The 22332-nt window shown below is 42.0% G+C and overlaps 2 protein-coding genes across 2 annotated transcripts; both read left to right on the forward strand.

Annotated features, from left to right (window-relative positions):
• The first annotated feature begins 1242 nt into the window (after positions 1-1242).
• On the forward strand, positions 1243-13077 carry gmps (guanine monophosphate synthase). Its single transcript, XM_047594155.1, has 16 exons — positions 1243-1496; positions 2889-3061; positions 3195-3309; positions 3550-3647; positions 4946-5049; positions 5158-5351; positions 5986-6151; positions 6371-6522; positions 6655-6828; positions 7439-7544; positions 7677-7792; positions 8765-8890; positions 9670-9785; positions 9889-10019; positions 10738-10910; positions 11087-13077. The coding sequence occupies exons 1-16, from the start codon at positions 1470-1472 to the stop codon at positions 11186-11188; spliced, it is 2073 nt and encodes a 690-aa protein (XP_047450111.1). The 5' UTR covers positions 1243-1469; the 3' UTR covers positions 11189-13077.
• A 2246-nt stretch (positions 13078-15323) lies between these two features.
• On the forward strand, positions 15324-21547 carry LOC125013636 (vomeronasal type-2 receptor 1). Its single transcript, XM_047594483.1, has 14 exons — positions 15324-15577; positions 16042-16333; positions 16434-16676; positions 16773-16964; positions 17093-17218; positions 18109-18293; positions 18505-18625; positions 18710-18937; positions 19050-19173; positions 19357-19517; positions 19603-19798; positions 19917-20155; positions 20260-20459; positions 20682-21547. The coding sequence occupies exons 1-14, from the start codon at positions 15354-15356 to the stop codon at positions 21001-21003; spliced, it is 2853 nt and encodes a 950-aa protein (XP_047450439.1). The 5' UTR covers positions 15324-15353; the 3' UTR covers positions 21004-21547.
• Positions 21548-22332: the final 785 nt, after the last annotated feature.

Below are 22332 nucleotides of genomic sequence, written 5' to 3' on the forward strand. Positions count from 1 at the left end.
TACTAATTATAGACGGGTAAAGAGTGCTGGCTATCTGATATCTGGAATTTGTGTTTTTGCTGTGACATTCCTCTTTAACATTCAAGGAAAGCTTTTGCTAGAGTATGTGAAAATCATTACATCGAGAAAGTACTTCAACTATTGGCCATTTTATGAACAATGACCCTGAACATTGTTTGCCCTATGATACAGGCCTAATTGACATTGTCTAAAAAAGACATGGAAAGATGAAGTCCTCAGTGTAACCCACACCTGGAACATGCAGTACTGTAGACGTGTTAAAGTACAGGGGCCTCCTCTCCTCGCACATACTTGCTGCCCCGGCCTGACACAGTCTGAGGTGTACGGTTACGTAATGTGGCAACATATACTGTGAGATGTTCTTTTTGTACCTTTGTTTGTATTGCACCACTGCTGGCAATAAATGAACCGTTCTGGCATAACATTATGACCACCCTAATATTGTTTAGGCCTCTCTTGTGCCTCCAAAACAGTTGTGACTCATCAGAAAATGAGGGTATCTTGTGGTGTCTGGCAACAGAATGGTTTTAGTGGGTGGCTTGAGCAGTGGATGGTCCTCTGTGGATCAGTTTGGGATCTTGTGAATTTGGAGGCCAGGTCAGGACCTTGTGCTGTTTTTCATGTTTTATTAGGTGTTTCTGAACTGTTTTCGTTCGTGTGTCTTTGTCAGGCTGCATCCTGCTGGGGATGGCTGCTGCCATCAAGGAGTGTCATTGCTATGGGGTGGGGGGTGTCTGATCTGGTGTAGGTGGGTGGCACATGTCTAAGTAACATTCACATGAATGCCATATCCAAAAGTTTGGACACTGAATTGTCTCAGGTTGGCCATACTTCACCTGTCACTGGTTTTTATGTTGTGGCTGATCCGTAAATGATTAAGTACTTGTTTTCCAGATAACTCATTTACTTGAGAAATCCAAAACTGCTTGTTTTTTTGTTTTGTTTTTTATTAACTACAGCCATATTCTCAAAAAAAGTAGGTTTTGAAGTAGTCCCTACATTATACCATGGTCCCTATCTCCTATTGCGATATTTATATTTATATATACTATGTGATTTCAATAAAGTATATATAAATAAATACAAACATTTTAATTCTAGGTCTTAAACCCTTGTGGTTCCAAGAGGCTGGGTGAAAATGCGCTAAGCCCATCCTCCGTGGGGGCCACTCTCCCTCACTCTCTTTTTTTTCGACTTAACTTTGCGCTCCACCCACGAACACAGACGCACTTATTTAGTCTGCTGCTCCCCCTGTGAAAGTTACTCCCGATCCGGAGGAGAGACTGTGACATCCTCCACAGTCCGGTGTTCCTTCCTGACGGTAGTCGGCGTGCTAACAGTAGCTCTCTCCCTCTCTCTCTCTCTGTCTCTCTCTGTCTCTCTCTCTCTCTCTCTGGGACGCCGAGGCGAAGGGGGGAGAGCTCATTCCTCAACACGGCAGGTCCTCCATGGCTCTGTGCAACGGAGAGAGCAAGGTCAGTGGAGCGGGGAGAAGCCGCGGCCCCGGTACTTGTTGTTAAGACCCGGCTTGTTGCTGTAGTAGTTCCCCCACCCTCCGGTTAATTCGGCCTGTGTGTACATCGGAGTGAGGGGGGGTTAGTTATCATGTAACGTTATCAACAGTAACGAGTACCCGGTTGTATGCCTGTTGCAGTATTAACATGTTGCTCGTGACTGCTAACTAGAAGGACGTTATATTTGTGACATTTAGCACAGCATAAACATTTGACAATCTATCCACGGGCTTGGGTTGCCTTCTTCTCATGGTAGTTCTTCCCCAAGACCCCTCGGCTCCAGGCACCGCGTGGGTTTTAGCTTTGCTCCGCTAACCTAGCCGGCAGCTAGTCGTGATGCTAACAGGCTAACCATTTATTCTATCGCGGCGCTAGCTTGCTACATGCTAAATTGTCAGCTAGCGTTAGCCGGGCGGTCTGAATTAGTCAAGACAAATCCTCCGAGTGAAAACCTTGCATTATACTGGCCACTGCGTTCGTTTAAGGAAATTGAGGTTAGGGCAAACAGTTTATTTGTTTACAACGCCACTGTCATACACTTTGAGTCTACACAACCACAACTGTCAGTTTGCCAACGTCGTCACCAAGCTAGTCAGAGACGACTTGTGGTTACTATTACTGTCCGGGGTACTGTTACTACTGATGTGCTGCCAGCGGATGTGGCAAAGTTCGCAGTGGAACGGTGGAATATTTTCCCTGTGTTTACACCGCCACAGCTCCCGTCACTACGAGCTTAATTGTTGATAAATCAAAGTTGAGGGGGCTGCAGCTTAACACAACTTGTCTCAAGCATCCACGGCGGAAGTGTTCCCACTAACCACGTGGGATCGTGTTTCTGTTTTTGTAGCCCAATGTTTACCCTTTTTGTGGTCTAAGGAGGTTAGTTAACCGTCATCTACCATCTCTGTAGTTCGTGGGTTGAATTTAGTAAAAAAAAAAAAAAATCATTCGTATATTAAACCAGCAACAAGAAGCAGGGGCGTGCATATTGGCTAGACAGAAACTATTCTGCTGAAATTTGAAACAAGACACAAGGGCCCTCCTCACTAAAACCATTGACTAATTTGTGGGGCTCATGTGATCCTGGTGATGAAGTTAATGGTTGCAGCACGTTTCACAAGAGTGGCTGACTTTTTGTGCTGTAGCTCACATGTTCTTAATTACTTTAGACCTTATCAGTCACATTTTCTGCTGGAGGTCAGAGTTGGGACACAGTGAAGTCCACAATAAATTAGTTACCTTATGCCTCCTTCAACAAACTGTATAACAGTATTAGGACTATATTCTCTTTCATGAGAGTTGTGTGTGAAAGCATTTATGATTTTTTTTAATTTTACAAATGTACATCCACAGCTGGAGATCAGCAGCGCAGAGCAGAATGGGTCATGTGAGGGGGCTGTGGCGATCCTGGATGCAGGAGCCCAGTATGGGAAGGTGATTGACAGACGGGTGCGAGAGCTGTGTGTGCGCTCTGAGATCCTCCCCTTAGAGACCCCGGCCTTCGCCATCAGAGAACAGGGCTACAGGTGAGAGTGAAAAGCACATGATCCATATGTTTCCTGTCACACAATTCTGTCAATATCAAAGTATTGACAGTTCTTTAAAACGCATGTTTGACTTGATTGGTTTTCCTCACTCTTTTCTACTTCTACTTCTCAGGGCAATCATTATTTCAGGTGGTCCAGCCTCTGTGTATGCAGAAGATGCCCCCTGGTTCGACCCTGCTATATTCACCATAGGAAAGCCAGTCCTTGGGATCTGCTATGGGATGCAGGTATGGCAGTTTTTTTTTATAATTGGCCTTCTTCCACATTCCCTTTGTGCAAGGAAACATGAGTGTTACACAGTCAGTAGTGTTGGTAGTAGTGGAACTTTATTTATACTCCAAACTGCTGTTCAGTTTTTCTGTATCTGCTTTGACTTCTCCATCATCTTCAAGCACACATTAATGCTAGTTTACACTACTGTAAAGTCTTCTTCTCAGTGCTGAATCTGCTGTTTGATTATGTTTCAGATGATGAATAAAGTTTTTGGCGGGACAGTCCACAGAAAGAGTGTAAGGGAGGATGGGGTGTTCAGTATTGGGCTGGACAACACTTGCTCCCTTTACAGGTATTGTGCTTTATGATCTGAACACAAGTCTTGTTTCATGCGTCCTTATGCCATATATACATGTCAGTAGATCGTATACACACAGTTGCGGTTGTGATTGTTTTCATTCTTGTAGTTTGTGGCTGTGGACAGACAATGTAGACGTACTATGTGCTAAACCAGCCTGGACGGACACGCAGTGGAGAGAGAAATTCACTTTTCAGTGTTTTGTTTTTTGTTTTTAATTGGCCAGCATCATCCCACAGTGGAACTCGGCTCATTTATCCTGCATTATGTGCTGACTGTAGCTCCATATTCTTACTCGATATACTGCACCCTATCAGCGTGTGCAGATTCTGTGAACTGATTTGAAATTTAACCTTAATTAATATTGCACAAGCTTTGTGTGTGTGTGTGTGTGTGTGTGTGTGTGTGTGTGTGTGTGTGTGTGTGTGTGTGTGTGTGTGTGTGTGTGTGTGTGTGTGTGTTGCACACAAAGGCTGGATAGCCATTGCAATCAGAATTTGGATGCTAGTGCTGTAACACTTTGTGTCTCAGTTGAAATGGATCACTAGAAAGGGCGTATAATTGTATTATTGGCAAATACAGTTAGGTCCATATGTGGTTTTTGTTGTGATTTTGAACTATTTTTTTGTAGCTGGTCCCTTATTTTCATTGGCCCAAATGTGATTGGACAAATGAATATATCCATAAGTTAAATGTTAGTTTCTAATACATTGTCTAGAATCTATTACAGGCAGTGAACCAACTGCCACCTTGAAAACAGTAATAACACAAAAACACATTTACAATTCTTTGTCCTTTAAGCCCATATTTATTATACGACTGTAAACTCAGTATTTTGTGAAGAACAGCTAAAATAATAGAAAATAATAATAGCTTCCAATCGCAAATTTACCTAGCTGTATGTATATTAGAGGTTTATCATTTGTATCACATTTGATGCCTTGTATGCTTTTCAGTCAGAAACACAAAACAACAACACAACACCTATTTTGTTCATGGAAAAAAGCTAGAAAATTCATTTCCTGTAGCCGCTATAATCATCCTAAAATCTTTGTAAGTGTTGCAGTCAGTGTGCATAATGTGACTGCTACCCTACTGGTTTGTCCCTGTGCCATATTTACTGCATACCAGCAGTCACATATTTCCTCTGGCAGTTACACAAATACTGCAGAGGTGAATATGGAAGGCTACAGGGGTTTATTACTGTCTTTACAAATAACTTTCCAAAACTGTACATATACTACACACACTACATATCTTCCTCTGACGCCTGTGTGTGTTTTTCTTATCAGAGGCCTTCAGAAGGAGGAGCTGGTCCTGCTGACCCATGGAGACAGTGTGGATAAAGTTGCTGATGGCTTTAAAGTGGTGGCCCAGTCAGGGAACATCGTTGCTGGTGAGCAGCAGACAAGATAGTAACATAATCGAAAAGCAAACTGTGGTCAACACTATTTGAACATTAATATAGTCTGTTAATGGCCCTCTCATCACCTCTTCCCACCAGGGATTGCTAATGAACAGAAGAAGCTGTACGGGACACAGTTTCACCCTGAGGTTGACTTAACGGAGAGGGGCATGGAGATGCTGCGTAACTTCCTGTTTGAGATTGCAGGATGCACAAGTAACTTCACTGTCCAGAACCGCCAACAGACCTGCATCAATGAGATCAGAGAAAAAGTAGACAAGTCTAAAGTGCTGGTAAGTGCTGGAGGTGTGCGTGTTAGTATCCAAACCATTTTATTCCAAAGACAGAGAAAATACATTTTCTTGGCACAATTTATCTGCCGAGTGTGAAGTGTGAGGAAGCAGTGACCGCAGCAGTAGTGGGAAGTTAAGTAGAACCAATTAAACTCTCAAATTAAACCCTGCTCTATCTGGAAAGAGATTGTCGACTCCCTGAGCAGCTTCAAACTGGGCTTCATCTCCGGGGAATGTAAAGGCAATAAAGAGTGTGGAAAACAGGCTTTATACTGTTTTTTTTTTTTTTTCTTCCTAAAATACAATCTGTGGGACACATTTGTCACTATGTGTTACTACACTCTTCTCTGCTAGGGCTTGTTCATGCAGCTAGTATGACATTTTGGATGATTTCCAGAAGCTGTTAGTCTGCTTATTTAGAGAAAAACCGTTGTGTTCATCTCATCCTTAGACTATTTTCCAACCCACGACCAGATAAAACTGCATGCGAATGGCTGATAAAACAAAAAGCTAAAATAAACACAAACTACACAGATACAGTTGATTTACACAACTGTACACAGATACACATGTTTGGTCCTTGTCCAGCAGAGCACAGCTTTACTTCAGACATTGTTTCTGATGACATCCTCAGGTGCTGCTGAGCGGTGGAGTGGACTCAACAGTTTGCACTGCCCTCCTCAACAAAGCTCTGAACCAGGACCAGGTGATAGCTGTTCACATCGACAACGGCTTTATGAGGAAGAGGGAGAGTCAGAGTGTGGAGGAGGCCCTCACCAAGCTCGGAATCAAACTCAAAGGTAGGAGCAAGACCTCACAGTCCGGTGATACACAGAGACAGTGCTAATAGGAGTTTATAATGAAATAGAAAAGGAATTTATTTGAAAATGGTACTTTATGTTGCCGTTTATTATTTTTTTTATATGTATTTTCATATAAAAGTATATGATAAAAAGGTGTCTGAAAATAAATGTTTTATTTTGTGATTCTCTTAACCTCTGTCCCTACTCTCTATGCAGTGGTAAATGCAGCACACACCTTCTACAACGGAACGACAACCCTTCCCATCTCGGAGGAAGACAGGACGCCACGGAAACGCATCAGCAAGACCTTGAACATGACCACCAACCCAGAGGAGAAAAGAAAAATTATTGGAGACACATTTGTCAAAGTGAGTGCTGGCAAAACATATTTTAACCTTCCAGATTATCCGTGTTTCTTAATTAACTCTGTCTCAACATTCTACACGGTGTCTATGCGTCAGCATGTTGTATTTGACACTGATCATTTTGCTGCTTGGCAGGTGGCAAATGAAGTGATTGGAGAGATGAATCTGAAGCCAGAAGACGTTTTCCTGGCCCAGGGTACCTTGAGACCAGATCTCATAGAAAGTGCCTCTCATCTTGCCAGCGGCAAGGCAGAGGTCATCAAGACGCACCACAATGACACTGAGCTCATCCGCAAACTCAGAGATGAGGTATTGCATACGTTTTCAAGAATTTCAAGTTCTATGTCGTCTTAATTTATGCACGTGATTACACAGATACTAACTTGATCAAGTCTCTTTGAAGCATAAGGTAGGTTATACCAGGTCAACACATTGTGCTGTTCTTCACAATTGTTTGAGTTATTGTGAAGTGTTTTTGTGTGTGAGCCTGTGTAAGTCTGCATCCTGCTGGGGATGGCTGCTGCCATCAAGGAGTGTCATCATCCACATGGATGAATGTCAGGTCAAAAAGATTCCCAGCAGAACATTGAATTGTCACAAGATGGTCAATGTTATTTACTTCTCCTGTCAGTGGTTTTAATGTTGTAAGCTGAGAACCCATTGCAAAAGCATTGTACAATCCTGCTGTAGTTTCTAATGGAAAGTTATCAAAGTTGCACAAGATTTATATTTATTACACTAGAAGCTTCTGTGAAGGATGTTATTTCTTCTTATTACTATCTGCTTGGTGCTTATGTGCTGTATTATCTATTGTTGTTCCAGTGCTTTAATATAAATGCACAATGATGCAACAGCCAAGCATGTCCCTTACTCCCCCTCATTGTCTCCATGCTGATTCCTCTCCTTTGTAATCCTCCAGGGCAAAGTAATCGAACCACTGAAAGATTTCCATAAAGATGAGGTCAGAGCGCTGGGGCGAGAGCTGGGCCTGCCAGAGGAGATAGTCTCTCGGCATCCTTTTCCTGGCAAGTACATGAAAACACACAATGTGTCTGACCAATTAGACTGGCATCAATATAGTTCATGGTGATATTTAGTGTTTGACCTATTTCGCTCACTGTCCACTTGCTAAACATGTCTCCTCTCTTTGTCTGTAGGTCCTGGTTTGTCCATTAGGGTGATCTGTGCAGAGGAGCCATACATCTGTAAGGATTTTGCCGAAACAAACAACATCCTCAAAATCATTACAGACTTCTCTGCAAGTGTCAAAAAGGTCAGTGAATAACAGATCTATCAACTCTAATGAAAATCTAATGGCACGCATTAATCTAATGGCAGCCATTTAAGACCAGCACATTTGATGTTTTTCTGCCAAGATTGGTTCCTATGAATACTTCAAACTGACCTGCTGCTTTGTTTGCAAGGGTTAGCACTGTAATAAGAACATTTTTTTAGTATTAAATATAATCAGTTATTCCTAAAAAACACCCAGAGGTACAGCTGACACTAGATCTTCTGACATCAGTTAGCTAGTACACAGATTCAGACAGACAACTAAGAGATTATAACAACATATTGCTACAAGCGACACAGCGTTCTGCTCATTAAAGTACTGTAGGAATGGAAGCAGTGCATGGAGCTGTGTATTGATCCATCAGTAGCTCCCTGTAGTTTCATTAGCAACAAGATTCATTTGTCAGATGCTGTTTCATTTTCGGGAATCACAGCAGCTAAGTAATAAACATGCCAAACAGAAACTAAACACTAGAGGCTCTGCCCACACAGACGATAAGAAGACATTTGTGGCTGTTAGTGCTGTCTGGTTTAATTATGGAGTTAATAATGTGCAGCCTCTGCTGGTTGGTTGGTCGCATTGCACCAACAGCCAAACAACACAGATGATTTATAGCCGTTTTGTGTCTAGTTGAGGCGAAAGCAAGGACCTTTATAGCTTGAGAAAAGAGTCCTAATTGAGATATTATACTGTATATGTTGTGATAAAAGACTGTCAAAGCAAATATCAGGAGTAACTCTTCTTAAGAATATTGGCTCGTTGTTCAAAGATGCATATTGGTGTGACATTGGTGAGATTTAGCTAAATAAATTTGGGCCAGCAGTGAAACGGATGGTGAAACCAAGTGTTTTCTTGATGATCAGTTAATCACAACTTAGAGCTGCGTTTTCAATATGTTTCAGTCTCCTCCAGTTCCATATTTCAAAGCTGCTTGTCGCTCTCTCTCTCCAGCCCCACGCCTTGCTGCAGAGAGTCAAGTCGTGCATATCAGACGAGGAGGAGGAGAAGCTCATGCAGATCACCAGCCTTCATTCACTCAATGCCTTCCTGCTGCCCATCAAAACAGTCGGCGTCCAGGTAAATGACCAAACATTTCTTTCAAACTGCTCATCAACTCTGATCTACACAAATGTGTTAATCTTTAGTCAAAGTAGCCTTCAAGTGGTCCTGCTCAACTCTTCAAAGCCCTACTAAGACATTAAAGGTTGGTCCAGATGTAGCTTATTTGTTTCTGTGGACACCTGAGATGCTGCGTAAGTGTGTAGAGAATCCAGATGTCTTGGGAGGCAGTGGGACCTAGACACCAGATGTTTTTCTGTTATTGTGTTGGAACTATAATTTAGTGGTCAGCCACAAGACACACCCTCACAAAGACTTTTGGTTGTTCTTTTCTCTCTTTAGCCGAACACAAGTGAGTTCTGTTGAAGTGATTAAACATGGTTTAAAACAAAAAAGACACTTTCCGTTTGCTGAGTTTCAGTGTTGCTTACAAAGGGAAGCTTGTGACTGCTTTCCTCACATAAACATTTAGTCAGCCAGTGACAGAGTGTCTCTGTAGGTGTGTCCTATGCTTCCTGTTTAAGGCCAAGTGGTTTAAAATTGGCTTAAACCTCAAATTGTGGGTGAGACAGGAGACTGTAGACAAACACAGACAGCTTTCACGGCCTTTGCTGAAAGTAACAGAGAGTCTATGAAGACTTTTCACAGCTTTTCATATGTTGATGCACTGGTGTTGATCTGTGTTTTACATGTTGAATGTGAAGCACTTTGGTGCAAATGCTCTTTGCTTTTAACGTGCTATATAAATGAAATAAACTTAAACCTTTAACACACAATTAATTTTGTCTTTGTCTCAGGGTGATTGCCGGTCTTACAGTTACGTGTGCGGCGTCACAAGTAAAGAATCTCCACACTGGGAATCCCTCATGTTCCTGGCCAGACTCATCCCTCGCATGTGCCATACCATCAATAGGTAACACACCATTTGTAATGGTCCCTCACTGTTCAGAAATGTTGAAATTCAATATTCTCAATGATCAGTGTGACTCATTCATTCACGTCTCTCCTTTTTACAGAGTTGTGTACGTATTTGGGTCCCATGTGAAGGAGCCGCCCACAGACATTACCCCAACTTTCCTGACCACAGGCGTTCTGAGCACGCTCAGACAGGCAGACTTTGTAGCTCATTCTATTCTTAGAGAGTCTGGTAAGTGTGTGCTCTGGAGATGTTTCACACATGAGTATTTTGGATTACAAATGAATCATATGGTCCTGTGAACTTTTAACGAATCTCGAACACTAAAGACAAGAAAAATGATTTTTAGATTTGTAGACAAGTAGTATCTTCACAGAGAAATGAATGAAATAAGTGGAAGTTTTGCTTTGTGTATAAGTAAATCAAGTGGCAGAGATTTATTGAATCACATCAAGAAGTGAATTAAAGAAAATCACACAAATACGTGAGTAAATACAATAATGAATAGATTGGATTGCTACAGATGCACGCTGTCTAAGATTAAGATGGGTATTTATTTATACAACTTAGCATGTGACTTAAAAGAGGAAATTTGAGGATCATTTTTTTCTCTGTCCACATCTCTGTTTATATGTAAATAAGACATTTAAGTGTACAAAAGCTAAAACAGAATTAGTTTATAAATCCGATTATAACTGGGACACTCAAGGCCATGTAGTGGCATCCAGGTCCATCTGTATGTTACACATATTCCAACTACAGCAGAGCTCAGTATTTTTCTGTCAGTTCTTTTGTGTGTAGATATTTCATTTTGCACAACAAAAATTAGTTGATAGACCACAATTACGCATCGTAACTGGACTCAGTAAATGGTTTTTACCAGTTCACCATTCAGATGCATACCGGAATAATGACTTGTGAACATTAAAGTTTCCTTTTGTAACTTCAGGCTATTCCGGTAAGATCAGCCAGATGCCGGTCATTCTAACCCCTCTGCACTTTGATCGTGACCCCCTGCAAAAGCAGCCGTCCTGCCGGCGCTCTGTGGTCATCCGAACCTTTATCACCAGCGACTTCATGACGGGCATCGCTGCCATGCCAGGCAACCATATCCCAGAGGAGGTATAACACCATTCACCATTCAACCTCTACTTTTGGTATTGTGCCAGACTTAGGGGCATAATCATGGACGCAAACTAAGGATTATTAATGTCTAATTATTATTGAGGAAGCATCTCAGCTTTCCTCTGTAGCTCAGTGTTTTAGACTCTTCTTTTTTTTTCTTTGTGTTTCACTAGGTGGTGCTGAAGATGGTAAATGAGATCAAGAAGATCCCCGGCATCTCCAGAGTCATGTATGACCTGACCTCCAAACCGCCCGGCACCACAGAGTGGGAATAAAAGGCAACACAACACCACGCCGGCAGGATACACACTCACACACAATGCACAAACACACTCACCAGATATCAAAGAGGGCTGGTGAACCGCTCTCCTTCCTCCTCTGCCCCCCCCTTTCCTCCCTCCTCCTGTACCCCCCCCCCCCTCTCCTCTCTTTAACATTCCCATGGAAGGCAGACAGTACTGTGACGGGCGCATGTTAAAGGCGCTACCGCTCTGCTCTTCCCACCACTCTACCCCAGTCTTAATATTTTTGGCGATAGGGATTGATTAATGTTGATAATATATTGTCCTTTTTAATTCATGTACAACAGTGTATTTCCTCCATAAGATGAAATGTTAAATCGCTGCTTCCTTTCGTGACGTCAACCATTAAAGGCAAGTGGCGGGAAGCTGTGAAAGTTCAGTAAGTGGACTTGATGTTGTGCCTCAGGATGAATTATACGATGAGTAAAACAAGTAGTGCTACGGAAAGAAAAAAAAAACACAAAAGAGAGGTTTGAATTATTACTTTTATTTTGTCGGATGTTTTTGTTTTACCGTTACTGTGGGAAGGATTTCAGCTTAAGACTATCCTCTCTATTCGTTCATTTTCACTTTCTGCCTGTATACTGTGCAACGACGAAGGCTGGCTGAGCAGAATTAAAACTGAGCGGGCAGCCTATGTGACCAATCAACGAAATTGAAGCTTTTTGTTTTGCCAAAAGTAAAATATGCTGTGGTGATCTATAACTTTGTTACATTGAAAGCTTCTCCGAGCTTTTGTTGACGAGAGCTGTTGACTTGTGCCCATCGGTGGACGGATGTCAACCCAAGATGGCTTCAGTGTAGTGGCTAATGTTGAGCTGTGGAGGAGGCCAATGTGATGGGGTAACTTTGTATGTGCCTGTTTTGTTGTGTTTTTTTTTTTTTGTTTTGTTTTCTTTAGTTTTTCTTTGGTGTGTGACCTGACCTGGACTCTCATGTTTCCAGAAAGGAGGATCTAACACTGTTTCTCCTCATGCTGCAATATGTATGCTTTTTATGAAAAATAATAAAACGGCAAGAGGCCTAATAACAAAATTATAAGAACAGTAGAGTTTATAACCACATTGTGTCAGTTGCTGTTGTCACTCCATCATGATTTGGCTCCTCTTGTGCTGAGGCATATTTTTGCACATTTATTTCACCCTTAAAGCCTCTGTGCTTTATCAACATAAATCAGACATTCAGTGGAACCTTCACCACCATAAGTGTGTTTCGTATTGTCAAAGGTCAAGTTGAGAGTACTGTCTTTTGCCATCTCTAACATAAGTTAATTGTGTCACAAAAAAGCGTTACAGCTTCAGTCTTTTCTGTACTGTACTGTCAGGACATTCACATCAATACCATCTCTAGTCTCAGTCTTGTAATTTAGACCTCAATGAATTCAGCGCTCAGGTTTAACTGAGTTTTAAAAAGTGCATCGTACCCCGTTAGAGACATTTCACGTTGGATGTGGTGGTTCTCATGCCTCCAGAGTTTGCTTTGGTGCCTCTCATCCCTCTGTTCTGTTCTTAACCTTTAGTGGCAAAATGAATGGTTTTCCTAACATGTCTTAAGCTCTACTAGTGTTTCTCCCTCCGTTTTGCCTTTTATACGTGTGTACTTTATGTTGCATATGTCTTCATAGAAAACAACTGTTATAATGGAAATATAATTTTGTAGTTGGATTTAATTGAAATATCAATAAGATTAAGTTATGCAATTCAATGTCAGTTTTTTTTCTTTCTTTCTTTTTTTAATTTTGGTCAACAGTGCTCATTCTCCTTAGTAACGTGCCTCAAACCAAGCCACCGCATGCAGTTTCAACTATGACATTTGTACAATGGAAAACTGAGCTTTAATAAAGATCTCAATGTTGAAACTTCTCACTTCAGTAATGGTGAACTTCTTTTGCTTTACCATCACAGAGGAAATCTATCTGTAACACATTTTCACCTTGGTAGGGATCCCCCACAAATTAGAAGGCAGATAATTTGCTGCTAAAGTCCAATTAAATGAAAAACTAGTATAATGCAAAGCCTGACAATTATAGTAATTAAGTACGAGTGAAGCCTTTTTATCCTAGGTATGTATAAACTACCAGTCAAAAGGTTGGACACACCTTCTCATTGAACGGAATGAGAACATGTGTCCAAACTTTGACTTGTAGTGTTTGTACAATACAGTTAATACAGTTACTCTGTTCCTTGTATTTTTCCGGCATAGTTCTTTCTTAAGAGAACCATGGGCCACAAAAAGCTTAAAAAGCATCATGAAGATATCTATTACAAAGCATTATCAGGTGAGGCTAACAAAAACATTGCAAAGCATTAGATATACTAAGTAACAGTACGGTGATCAAACTGATGATAAGACAAAAGAGAAAACTGGTCAGGGTGGCACTTAAGAGAGCTAGCAACAACAAGGAACTGTGGCTGTGACAATTATCTGCCTTACTCATCTGTCTGGGGCATGTGGAGGCGTTACAGCAAGACAGTTTTATTGACTGAAAAATACATGAGAAAAATGTCTGGCAAGACCAAGATTGAACTCTTCACTCAGATATTTAAATGGGCTGTTTGGTGCGAAACCTACACTTCACAACAACAGAAAAACACTACTCACAGTGACGCATGGTGGTCATGGCATCATGTTTAGGTTGTTATTCGCTGCTTCAGCAACAGAGAATTCATGTATTGGAATGAAAATGCTATAGTCAAATCGCTGAGAGTTGAAATTATTAGACTTCTTTCTATTCATCTTTGTGAATTCCATGTTTTTTTTCACCTAGACAGCGTGTGAAGGTGTATCACGGCTTTGAAAACTGAAAAAGTATAACAGGAAAGCAACCATGTGTCAGCCCTATGAAAGTAGCCTCCAATTCCAAACTACTCTATAAACCAATCAGGCATCACAATATGACCACCTTCCTAACATTTTGTAGGTCTCCACAAAACAATTGACTCATCAGAGAGTGGGCATGGGTCTTCTGAGGGTGTCTGAGGTGCCTGAGGGCCTCTGTGGATCATCCCACAGTTACTTGGTCAGTAGGATGCTGTTCTTCATGTTTTTTGAATTGTTAATAAACTGTTTTTGTGTGTGTCTGTCAGGCTGCATCCTGCCGTGGATGGCTGCTGCCATCAAGGGGTGTCGTTGCTACGGGGTGGGGGTGTCTGGTCTATTCTAGGTGGGTGGTAAATGTCTAAGTAACGTCCAAATGAATGATTGCCAGGTCCAAAAGTTTCCAAGCAGAGGACTGAATTGTCACAAGATGTAAGGAATCCAGGCAATACATCTAAATAATCTCCTTCCCTTTTAGACTCCTCCTTTCTGCGTGAGAACTTCTCTGTAATGCATTTTCATGTAATAACAGTGACGCATGTAAAGAGCATATTATATATAAGTATATAATTGAAAGAAGTTTACCAGGTCATTTTATCTAATTAAGAGCCTATTTGTGTTGAGTTTGTTCTCGTTACCTAGCAGGTGCGCCTCCGTGTGACGGGGGTTCAGGTGTCCTTTGCTCCCCTCTGACAAAAAAACAAGTGCAGACAAGTTAAGTCACCTGTCAACACATAGCAGCTCGTACTCAGGAGACGAGGCACCATTTTGGAACAGTCACAGCGCTCTAATACTGCTTACAAGTTACCACATGTAGCTGCCAATTAACTCCTGGCCTGTGGCAGTTTATCTCCAGCACAGGCCAATGAACTGATTGGTATTTACAGGAAGAACGGGAAGACTGAGATGATGGGATTTCTTGAATTTCAATTTCTTTGAGGCAGAAGTGTGTGCGTTAGTGAATGACTGGCGGTCCCGTATTTCATTAGGAGGACCACCACAGTTTGGATCACACTTCAATGTATACACCATTAATGACTGATGACTGACGTTAATAAGACGCTTTGATAGGTCTTTAAATTAACAAGTAATCACCAAGTTATTCTTGAATATGTGTCGCAGTTAATAGAGATGAATATGCAACCATCCAGTGAGTGTAAGCCAAGGTCCTCCTCTTCACTCTTGCACCTCTGATTCTGTTAGGCTACCTCAGGCAGCTCTACTCCCTCGAGAGCAGATAAGACACCTGTCACACTTCGTTGCTTCCTTTGCTGTCTGCTGCAGAGAGAGCTCTCCGAACTGCTCTCTGCTTTCACGTAGCATGGACATCAGACGCTTTTTGCTTGGATTATGTGTCCTTTACTACGCTTGCAGATCTCTTTCAGCAGAGTCCACCTGCAAGCTGAAGGCCAAGTTCAACCTGAACGGCTACAAGAATGTAGAAAAGAAGAAGGTCGTGATCGGCGGGATGTTTCCTGTTCACATGCGGATTGCCTCCAGTGATGGCAACACTTCGAGTGTGCCTGTCTCATCGGGGTGTGAGGGGTGAGTTGAACCAACTTGAATGTGTTTGTTTTTCATCTCTGAGATGAGGATGTTGTTAAACTAATCAAAGATAATCTTGTATTACATAAGTTAGGTTATGTAATATTTTAGTCCTTCAGTGATTATTAATGTTACTTGAGTAACTTGATCATATGTTCCAACTACACAAAGTACCACTGAGGTTTCTTAATCTCAATTTTATGATTTCACCATTGAAGTCAAATCTGAGTAGCGCTGCACCTCTGGGACCAATTAGCTAGAGTAGGCTGTATAATTAAGGAGACTGGCTTTTACAGCATACAAAACAATAATCAACAACTCGGTCAACTCCTAATTTAGTTTATAACATCATAAATACTCTAATTCTGTGCTGATGATCTAAATTCATACATTCTTTCTAAACAAAACTGGGAGACTACACTATAATCTCTAGAAACATGCCGTGTCTTCGTTACTGCCTCCAGATTTAATTTCCGTACCTTCCGCTGGACCCAGACCATGCTGTTTGCCATCAATGAAATTAACGCAAGGAATGACTTGCTTCCCAATACCGACCTGGGCTACGTCATATACGACTCCTGCTTCACCATCTCCAAGGCCGTGGAGGGCACCCTGACCTACCTGACGGGCCAAGATGAAGCTGTACCCAACTACCGCTGTGGCAGTGGGGCACCTCTGGCAGCTCTAGTAGGTGCAGGAGGCTCTGACCTGTCCATTGCCACAGCCAGGATACTTGGACTTTATCATTTCCCACAGGTATGGTCAGAGGTCAAAGCCACGAAGTTCGATGATGACAGGCACAGATATGTGAACATGTGAACAGAAAGAGAAGTTGCTGATCCTCTCTCATCTTTAGGTCAGTTATTGTTCAACATGCTCTGCCCTGGAAAGCAAGTTCCAGTTCCCCACCTTCTTAAGGACCATTCCCAATGACAAGCACCAGTCTACAGCCATGGCCCAGATGGTGCTACACTTTGGCTGGACCTGGGTGGGAACCATAGCTGCTGATGATGATTATGGCAAATACGGAATCAAGGACTTCAAGGAGCAAGTGGAAGAAGCTGGAGTCTGCATCTCCTTCTCTGAGACGCTGCCCAAGGTGAACAGCTTCCAGTTTACAGTTATTCTGATCAGTACAGCGTTATTTTGGTTTTCTACACATGTCTCACAATTCATTCCTGTGCATAAACTTTAGGTGCATTCTCCAGAAGCCATCCAGCGTATTGTTGAAACTGTAGTTGAGTCCACAGCCAAGATCATCGTGGTCTTCTCATCAGACGTGGACCTCAGTCCTCTCATAGGTGAGCTGCTCCGCCACAATGTGACCAACCGCACCTGGATCGCCAGCGAGGCCTGGGTCACCTCCGCCCTCATCAACCGGCTTGGGGTGAGCACTCCGATTGATCTTTAAACAGAACTTGAGGAATATAGTAGATGTTTCAAGTGCTCAAACCAGTCCAAACAGAGCTGCAGATTTTGAGCTGAGGTTGATATTGTGCATGTTTCATTTTCCAGGTGAACTCAGTCCTGTCTGGTACTCTGGGATTTGGGGTGAAGAGGGCTGAGATTCCTGGTCTTCAGGAACATCTACTGGATCTGGATCCCTATGCTGACAAGCTTACTGAGGAATTCTGGGAAACGGTGCGTTAGTTAAAGGGATAGCTAGGTTTCTTTGAAATGGGGTAATACTTATACCTACAATATAGTAGATGGTGGTTGGCGTACCGGCACAGAAGGCAAACAAAAAACTGATGTGGATATGGTCAGCATTTACAACAAAGCACACCAAAAAAAAAGTACACAGCATTTAGAATATTCGGATTGCTTTACCTTTCTGTCCATTTTATCTGATGGAGAACTATAATTGTTTTATTGCTCTCATTAAAAACCATATTATTAACTTGAAAACCAGTGTTGGTTGCTGCTCCACTTCTGTATGTCGTTGGTGTTTCAGCGCATTAATTCAGATCAGACCTAATACTAAGCTAACACAGCCGAATACACAAACAAGCTAGCCCATTGATGCAGCGGTAGACCAGCAGCTGTACCAGCAAATGTAGTCTGATGTCTTGGGAGAAGCATAGATCTTATAACAACTCCCCTTTCCCCTGTTGGAAAAGATTTCTAGACCACAAAATTGGAGTGGGGATAATATTCTAAAAATAGCGACCACTTAAACGTATATTGATTTTTTTAAGGTGGTTAAAATATGTCTTGCTGCTGACCCCATAACATTTCATTGCTTGGCGTCTGTGCTCATGTCTGCTTCTCCAGACTGTGGCTGTGCTAACCTGCATGCGCTGTGGCTAATACACTGACTGAATGCTTAATGCGAACCCACAAGCTATCCCTTTAAGCTAAACTAATAAACCAGAGGAATTTGCTGCGTACTATAGGTCTCATCCCACATGTCTATGAGGAAGAATGTCTACTTGACAGAAATACAGTCACACATCTTGATATCATGATTGTCATGTATGTGTCACACACCTATAAAATGCACATTCTGTAAACTTAATTTTGTCTCGTAGTTGTTTAACTGCACATTGGACTATGGCAAAGCACTGAGACTGTCCAGACAGAGGGCCGCGGAAGTTAACAACACACTATCCAGAGCAGTGAGGGCGGTTCTTCCTGGGCTGTGCACTGGGAGTGAGTCTCTGGCGCAGCTCAGTAACACCTACTCTGACGTTTCCCAGTTACGAATCACTTACAGGTCAGTTCTTGAGCCTCAGACGACCACTAAGGCTATCACTGATGCCAGGAATGTCATCACGCTACGAGAGTCTGTATAATTTATTTGACATTATATTACAGATTTAGTTTAAGCAACACCTAAAGAGTGTCACTCATACATGACAGAAACTGTGCATATGCAGAGCAGGATTTATATTCGATACTGATAACTATGAAGGTGTCTCCCACAGTGTGTACAAAGCAGTGTATGCTGTGGCCAACGCCTTGCACAACTTGGAGCACTGTGAAAAAGGAAAAGGGCCCTTCACTGGGGGCAGCTGTGCTGACATCACCGCGTTTGAGCCGTGGCAGGTAAAAGCACGTGTGAATGCAAAATGTGTGCAGCCATTTTTTATGCATTTTTTATCTATGTGTTTCCGTCTGTGTCTTCATTAGCTGATGTACTACCTGAAGAACGTGCGTTTCGTTGTGCCGAACACACTGGAGGAGCTCTACTTTGACGACGGGGACGTGGTGGGCTTCTATGACATCATTAACTGGCAGGTCAATAGCAACGGGGAGATTTCTTACGTCACTGTGGGGCACTATAATGCCTCTGCAGCCCCAGAGGACAGGATGAACATAATGAATGACTCCATTGTGTGGAACAATGAAGTGTTGGAGGTCAGTAGCATATTGATTTAGACAGCAGTTAACTACGGGCTGCTTCAGATCACAAATAACTGCCTCATATATGTGTCCAAGTAAAGTTAGCTGTGCTTCTGTGTGCATAAAGCCTCCTCGATCAGTGTGCAGCGAGAACTGTCAGCCAGGCACCAGGAAGGGGATCCGGCAGGGAGAGCCAGTCTGCTGCTTCGACTGTATCCCGTGTGCTGATGGAGAGATCAGCAACACAACAGGTCAGTACAAGTTTCATTAAGATGATCAAGAAAAAACAATAGAAATGTAACACCTACAAAGAACAAAATGAGTGTTCTGTTAGGAGGTAAAACACTGTTCTGTTTTAAAGTTGGATTTGGTAAATGCTTCTTCTTTTTGTACTGTAACTGCTGGTGGTGACTGTGCTGTTGTCTTACTGCCAGATGCCCGTGAATGTATCCTGTGCAGTGGAGATGACTGGTCCAATGAAGCGCACGATGCCTGTATACCAAAAATCATTGAGTTCCTGGCCTTTGGAGAACCTTTAGGAATCACTCTGATCGTCATTTCTGCCTTTGGAGCTTTAGTCACCATTGCTGTCGGGGTTAGAATCACACAGTAACAAACGTACCTGCATGCAGACCTCCTGTTGTTCAGAGTTAATGTTATCTTTCTTCTTTTTTTCCTAGATGGTGTTCATTGTGAACATTGGCACCCCTCTGGTGAAAGCCAACGATGCTTTGTTGACTTTTTCGCTTCTCTTCTCGCTGATAGTGACCTTCCTCTGTTCCATTGTCTTCCTCGGGGAGCCGCAGCACTGGAGCTGCATGACCAGCCAAGTAGCTTTGGCTCTGGGCTTTGCTCTTTGCCTTTCCTCCATCATGGGTGGGCTACCATTAATACACCCTCTCGCGAGCTTTAGTTTTTAGGTGCCTCGTTTCAGTTAACAATAAAGAAATAATACTTTTTTTACAAGCTTAAAGCTTTTATTTCTTTACTGCAGGTAAGTCAGCATTGCTAATGCTGAGAGCTCAGGCTCTGAAAGCAGCCCGAGTCAGAGCCAAAGCAGCTGCCAAAGCTGCAAAGGCAGCAGCCGAAGCAGCAGCGAACAGCGGAAGTCCTGATGTCATTGTAACCAACACGACAAACAACAATGATGCCGGTGCTGCTGCAAACCCAGAAGTAGATCGCATTACTTGTGCCCAGCAGAGGGCAATAGCTGCTGTGGCAACGCTAATACAGGTAGATATCTAGAAAAAGCTCAACACGTAAGGGGATGAGGCACTTGTTTATGAGGGATGTATTTTTAGCTGCACATTACTGACATTATTGTTCCTTCCACTCAGGCTATAGCGTGCACAGTGTGGCTCATCATCCTGCCTCCGTACCCGGTCAAGAACACCTCGGCCCAGAACATAAAGATCATTCTTGAGTGTGACGAAGGCTCTGTGGTCTTCATCTGTTGCATCTTTGGTTATGACATCCTGCTGGCTCTGCTGGCCTTCATCTTTGCCTTCATAGCCCGCAAACTGGAGGACCACCTCAGGTAGGTACCACAAAAGTTATATAAATATGACTGCAAACACTGGCTTATGTCTAGAACCTATATACAGTATATGAATTTAACATATATATGATACAAATATGATACATACATATATACATACATATATATATGATACAAATACATAAAAACACAAACAGGCAGCATTAATGTTGTTCTTTTAAACTTCCAGTCCATTATACTTGTATCTTTGATCTGTTACAGTGAGGCAAAGTGCATGACCTTTGGGATGCTGGTCTTCTTCATCGTGTGGATCTCCTTCGTCCCGGCTTACCTCAGCACACGCGGCAAGTTCATGGTTGCCGTCCAGATTTTTGCCATCCTGGCCTCCAGCTTCGGCCTGCTGACTTGCATCTTCCTGCCCAAGTGCTACGTCCTTTTGGTCAAACCGGAACGCAACAAGGAGGAGATGATGAGGCCCCGCGCCAAACCCCGAGATGGATCCTCGACCGGGACCTCGGCCTCTCTCGCTACAAACGCTACTGAGGTCACTGCTACCACTGTGTCCACTGCTATAGATGACTAGTGGAGAACCAAACCAAGATACAAATTGAAAATAATATTAAGTGCAGCTGTGCCTCTGATTAGGTTTTTCTAGGCTTGTTATTCATTCTGTTTGGTCGATAATTTAACAGGCAAAACATTACTCACAAATATCTATATTTATATTGACTTAATATACGTAGGCCATTTTACACAGGATCATTTTAACAATCAATGTCCATGAGGAAAGAAAACTGCTACCTCAACTATAATATAAGATTGTCAAAATTACAATATCTGTAAGCCTTCTAAAACATTTTTTTAAAACAAGTTCAGCCTCTTAATGCTACTGCTATTTAATTTTGGTAGTGTGATTACATCTAAGGCAACATGTACCTCAGATATCTTACTGCTGCACCTGTAAGCGTATATTTCTTGCACATTTGGTCCAAATTATCACTTTCTATCACCAGAATAACGTCAGTCAGTGTGATACTAATTGCTGTAACTCTTAATGTTATTTTAAGCCACTGTGTTTTCTCTTGTTAAAGCAATAAATCAATATTATTTTTTTGCCCAGTTTTAAAGCTGCACCTTGTGGTTACTTCTTTTTTTAGGTCAGTGGCTGAGTAATGCTAATCTAATTAGCAGAGTGCTAGAAATTTGTGGTTCTTTTTTGGGTCAATGTGTCACTGATAGCTTTCAGCTCTAGTGACTCATTAAAGCTGCACTAATGAATTTTTTATATTACCAAAGGATATTTTTAAATAAACAACAGCTCGAATGACACTAATGTGAAAGGGATCACTCACAGTGACAGGAAATCGTCATCTGACTTTGTCGTCTCTCTTTCTCAGCTCTGTGGGGTGTTGAACAAGCTTTCAGCTCATGATTCTAGTTTTATAGCTCTCAACTCAGGCAAAGAAAGCAAATAGCTGGTGAGTCTATAACACTGTAGATTCTAACATGGTGTTTAATCAGATAAACTTAATTTTTGTCATCTTGTTGTCTACGCTTACTAAAAATAAGTTTGCACAGTTCTGGGATTAAAAAGAAATAAAAAAAAATGGACCAACTCATTGTTCCTAAATTCTATCCCCTTACAAACAGTACGTTTTTGGATGCAGAGCTTTTTCTTCAAGATTTAGATATGCACAGATCAGTCCACTTCTACTTGCCACCTTTTTACTTAAGCTTAAGCTTAAGCTTTGAGGAGAAAATGACAAATGTATTAAGACAGTGGCGATAATCCAAACTTGTAAAATTTGTTTGCAAATTTTTGCATTTTAAATAAAAACTGCTCCAGACACATTTTTAGACTGTTGAGTAGACAATTAGAGGAAAAGCCTATTTCGATTATTTTTAATGGGTA

The sequence above is a fragment of the Mugil cephalus genome, chromosome 9 (genome assembly GCF_022458985.1).
Source record: "Mugil cephalus isolate CIBA_MC_2020 chromosome 9, CIBA_Mcephalus_1.1, whole genome shotgun sequence".
Classification (NCBI taxonomy): domain Eukaryota; kingdom Metazoa; phylum Chordata; class Actinopteri; order Mugiliformes; family Mugilidae; genus Mugil; species Mugil cephalus.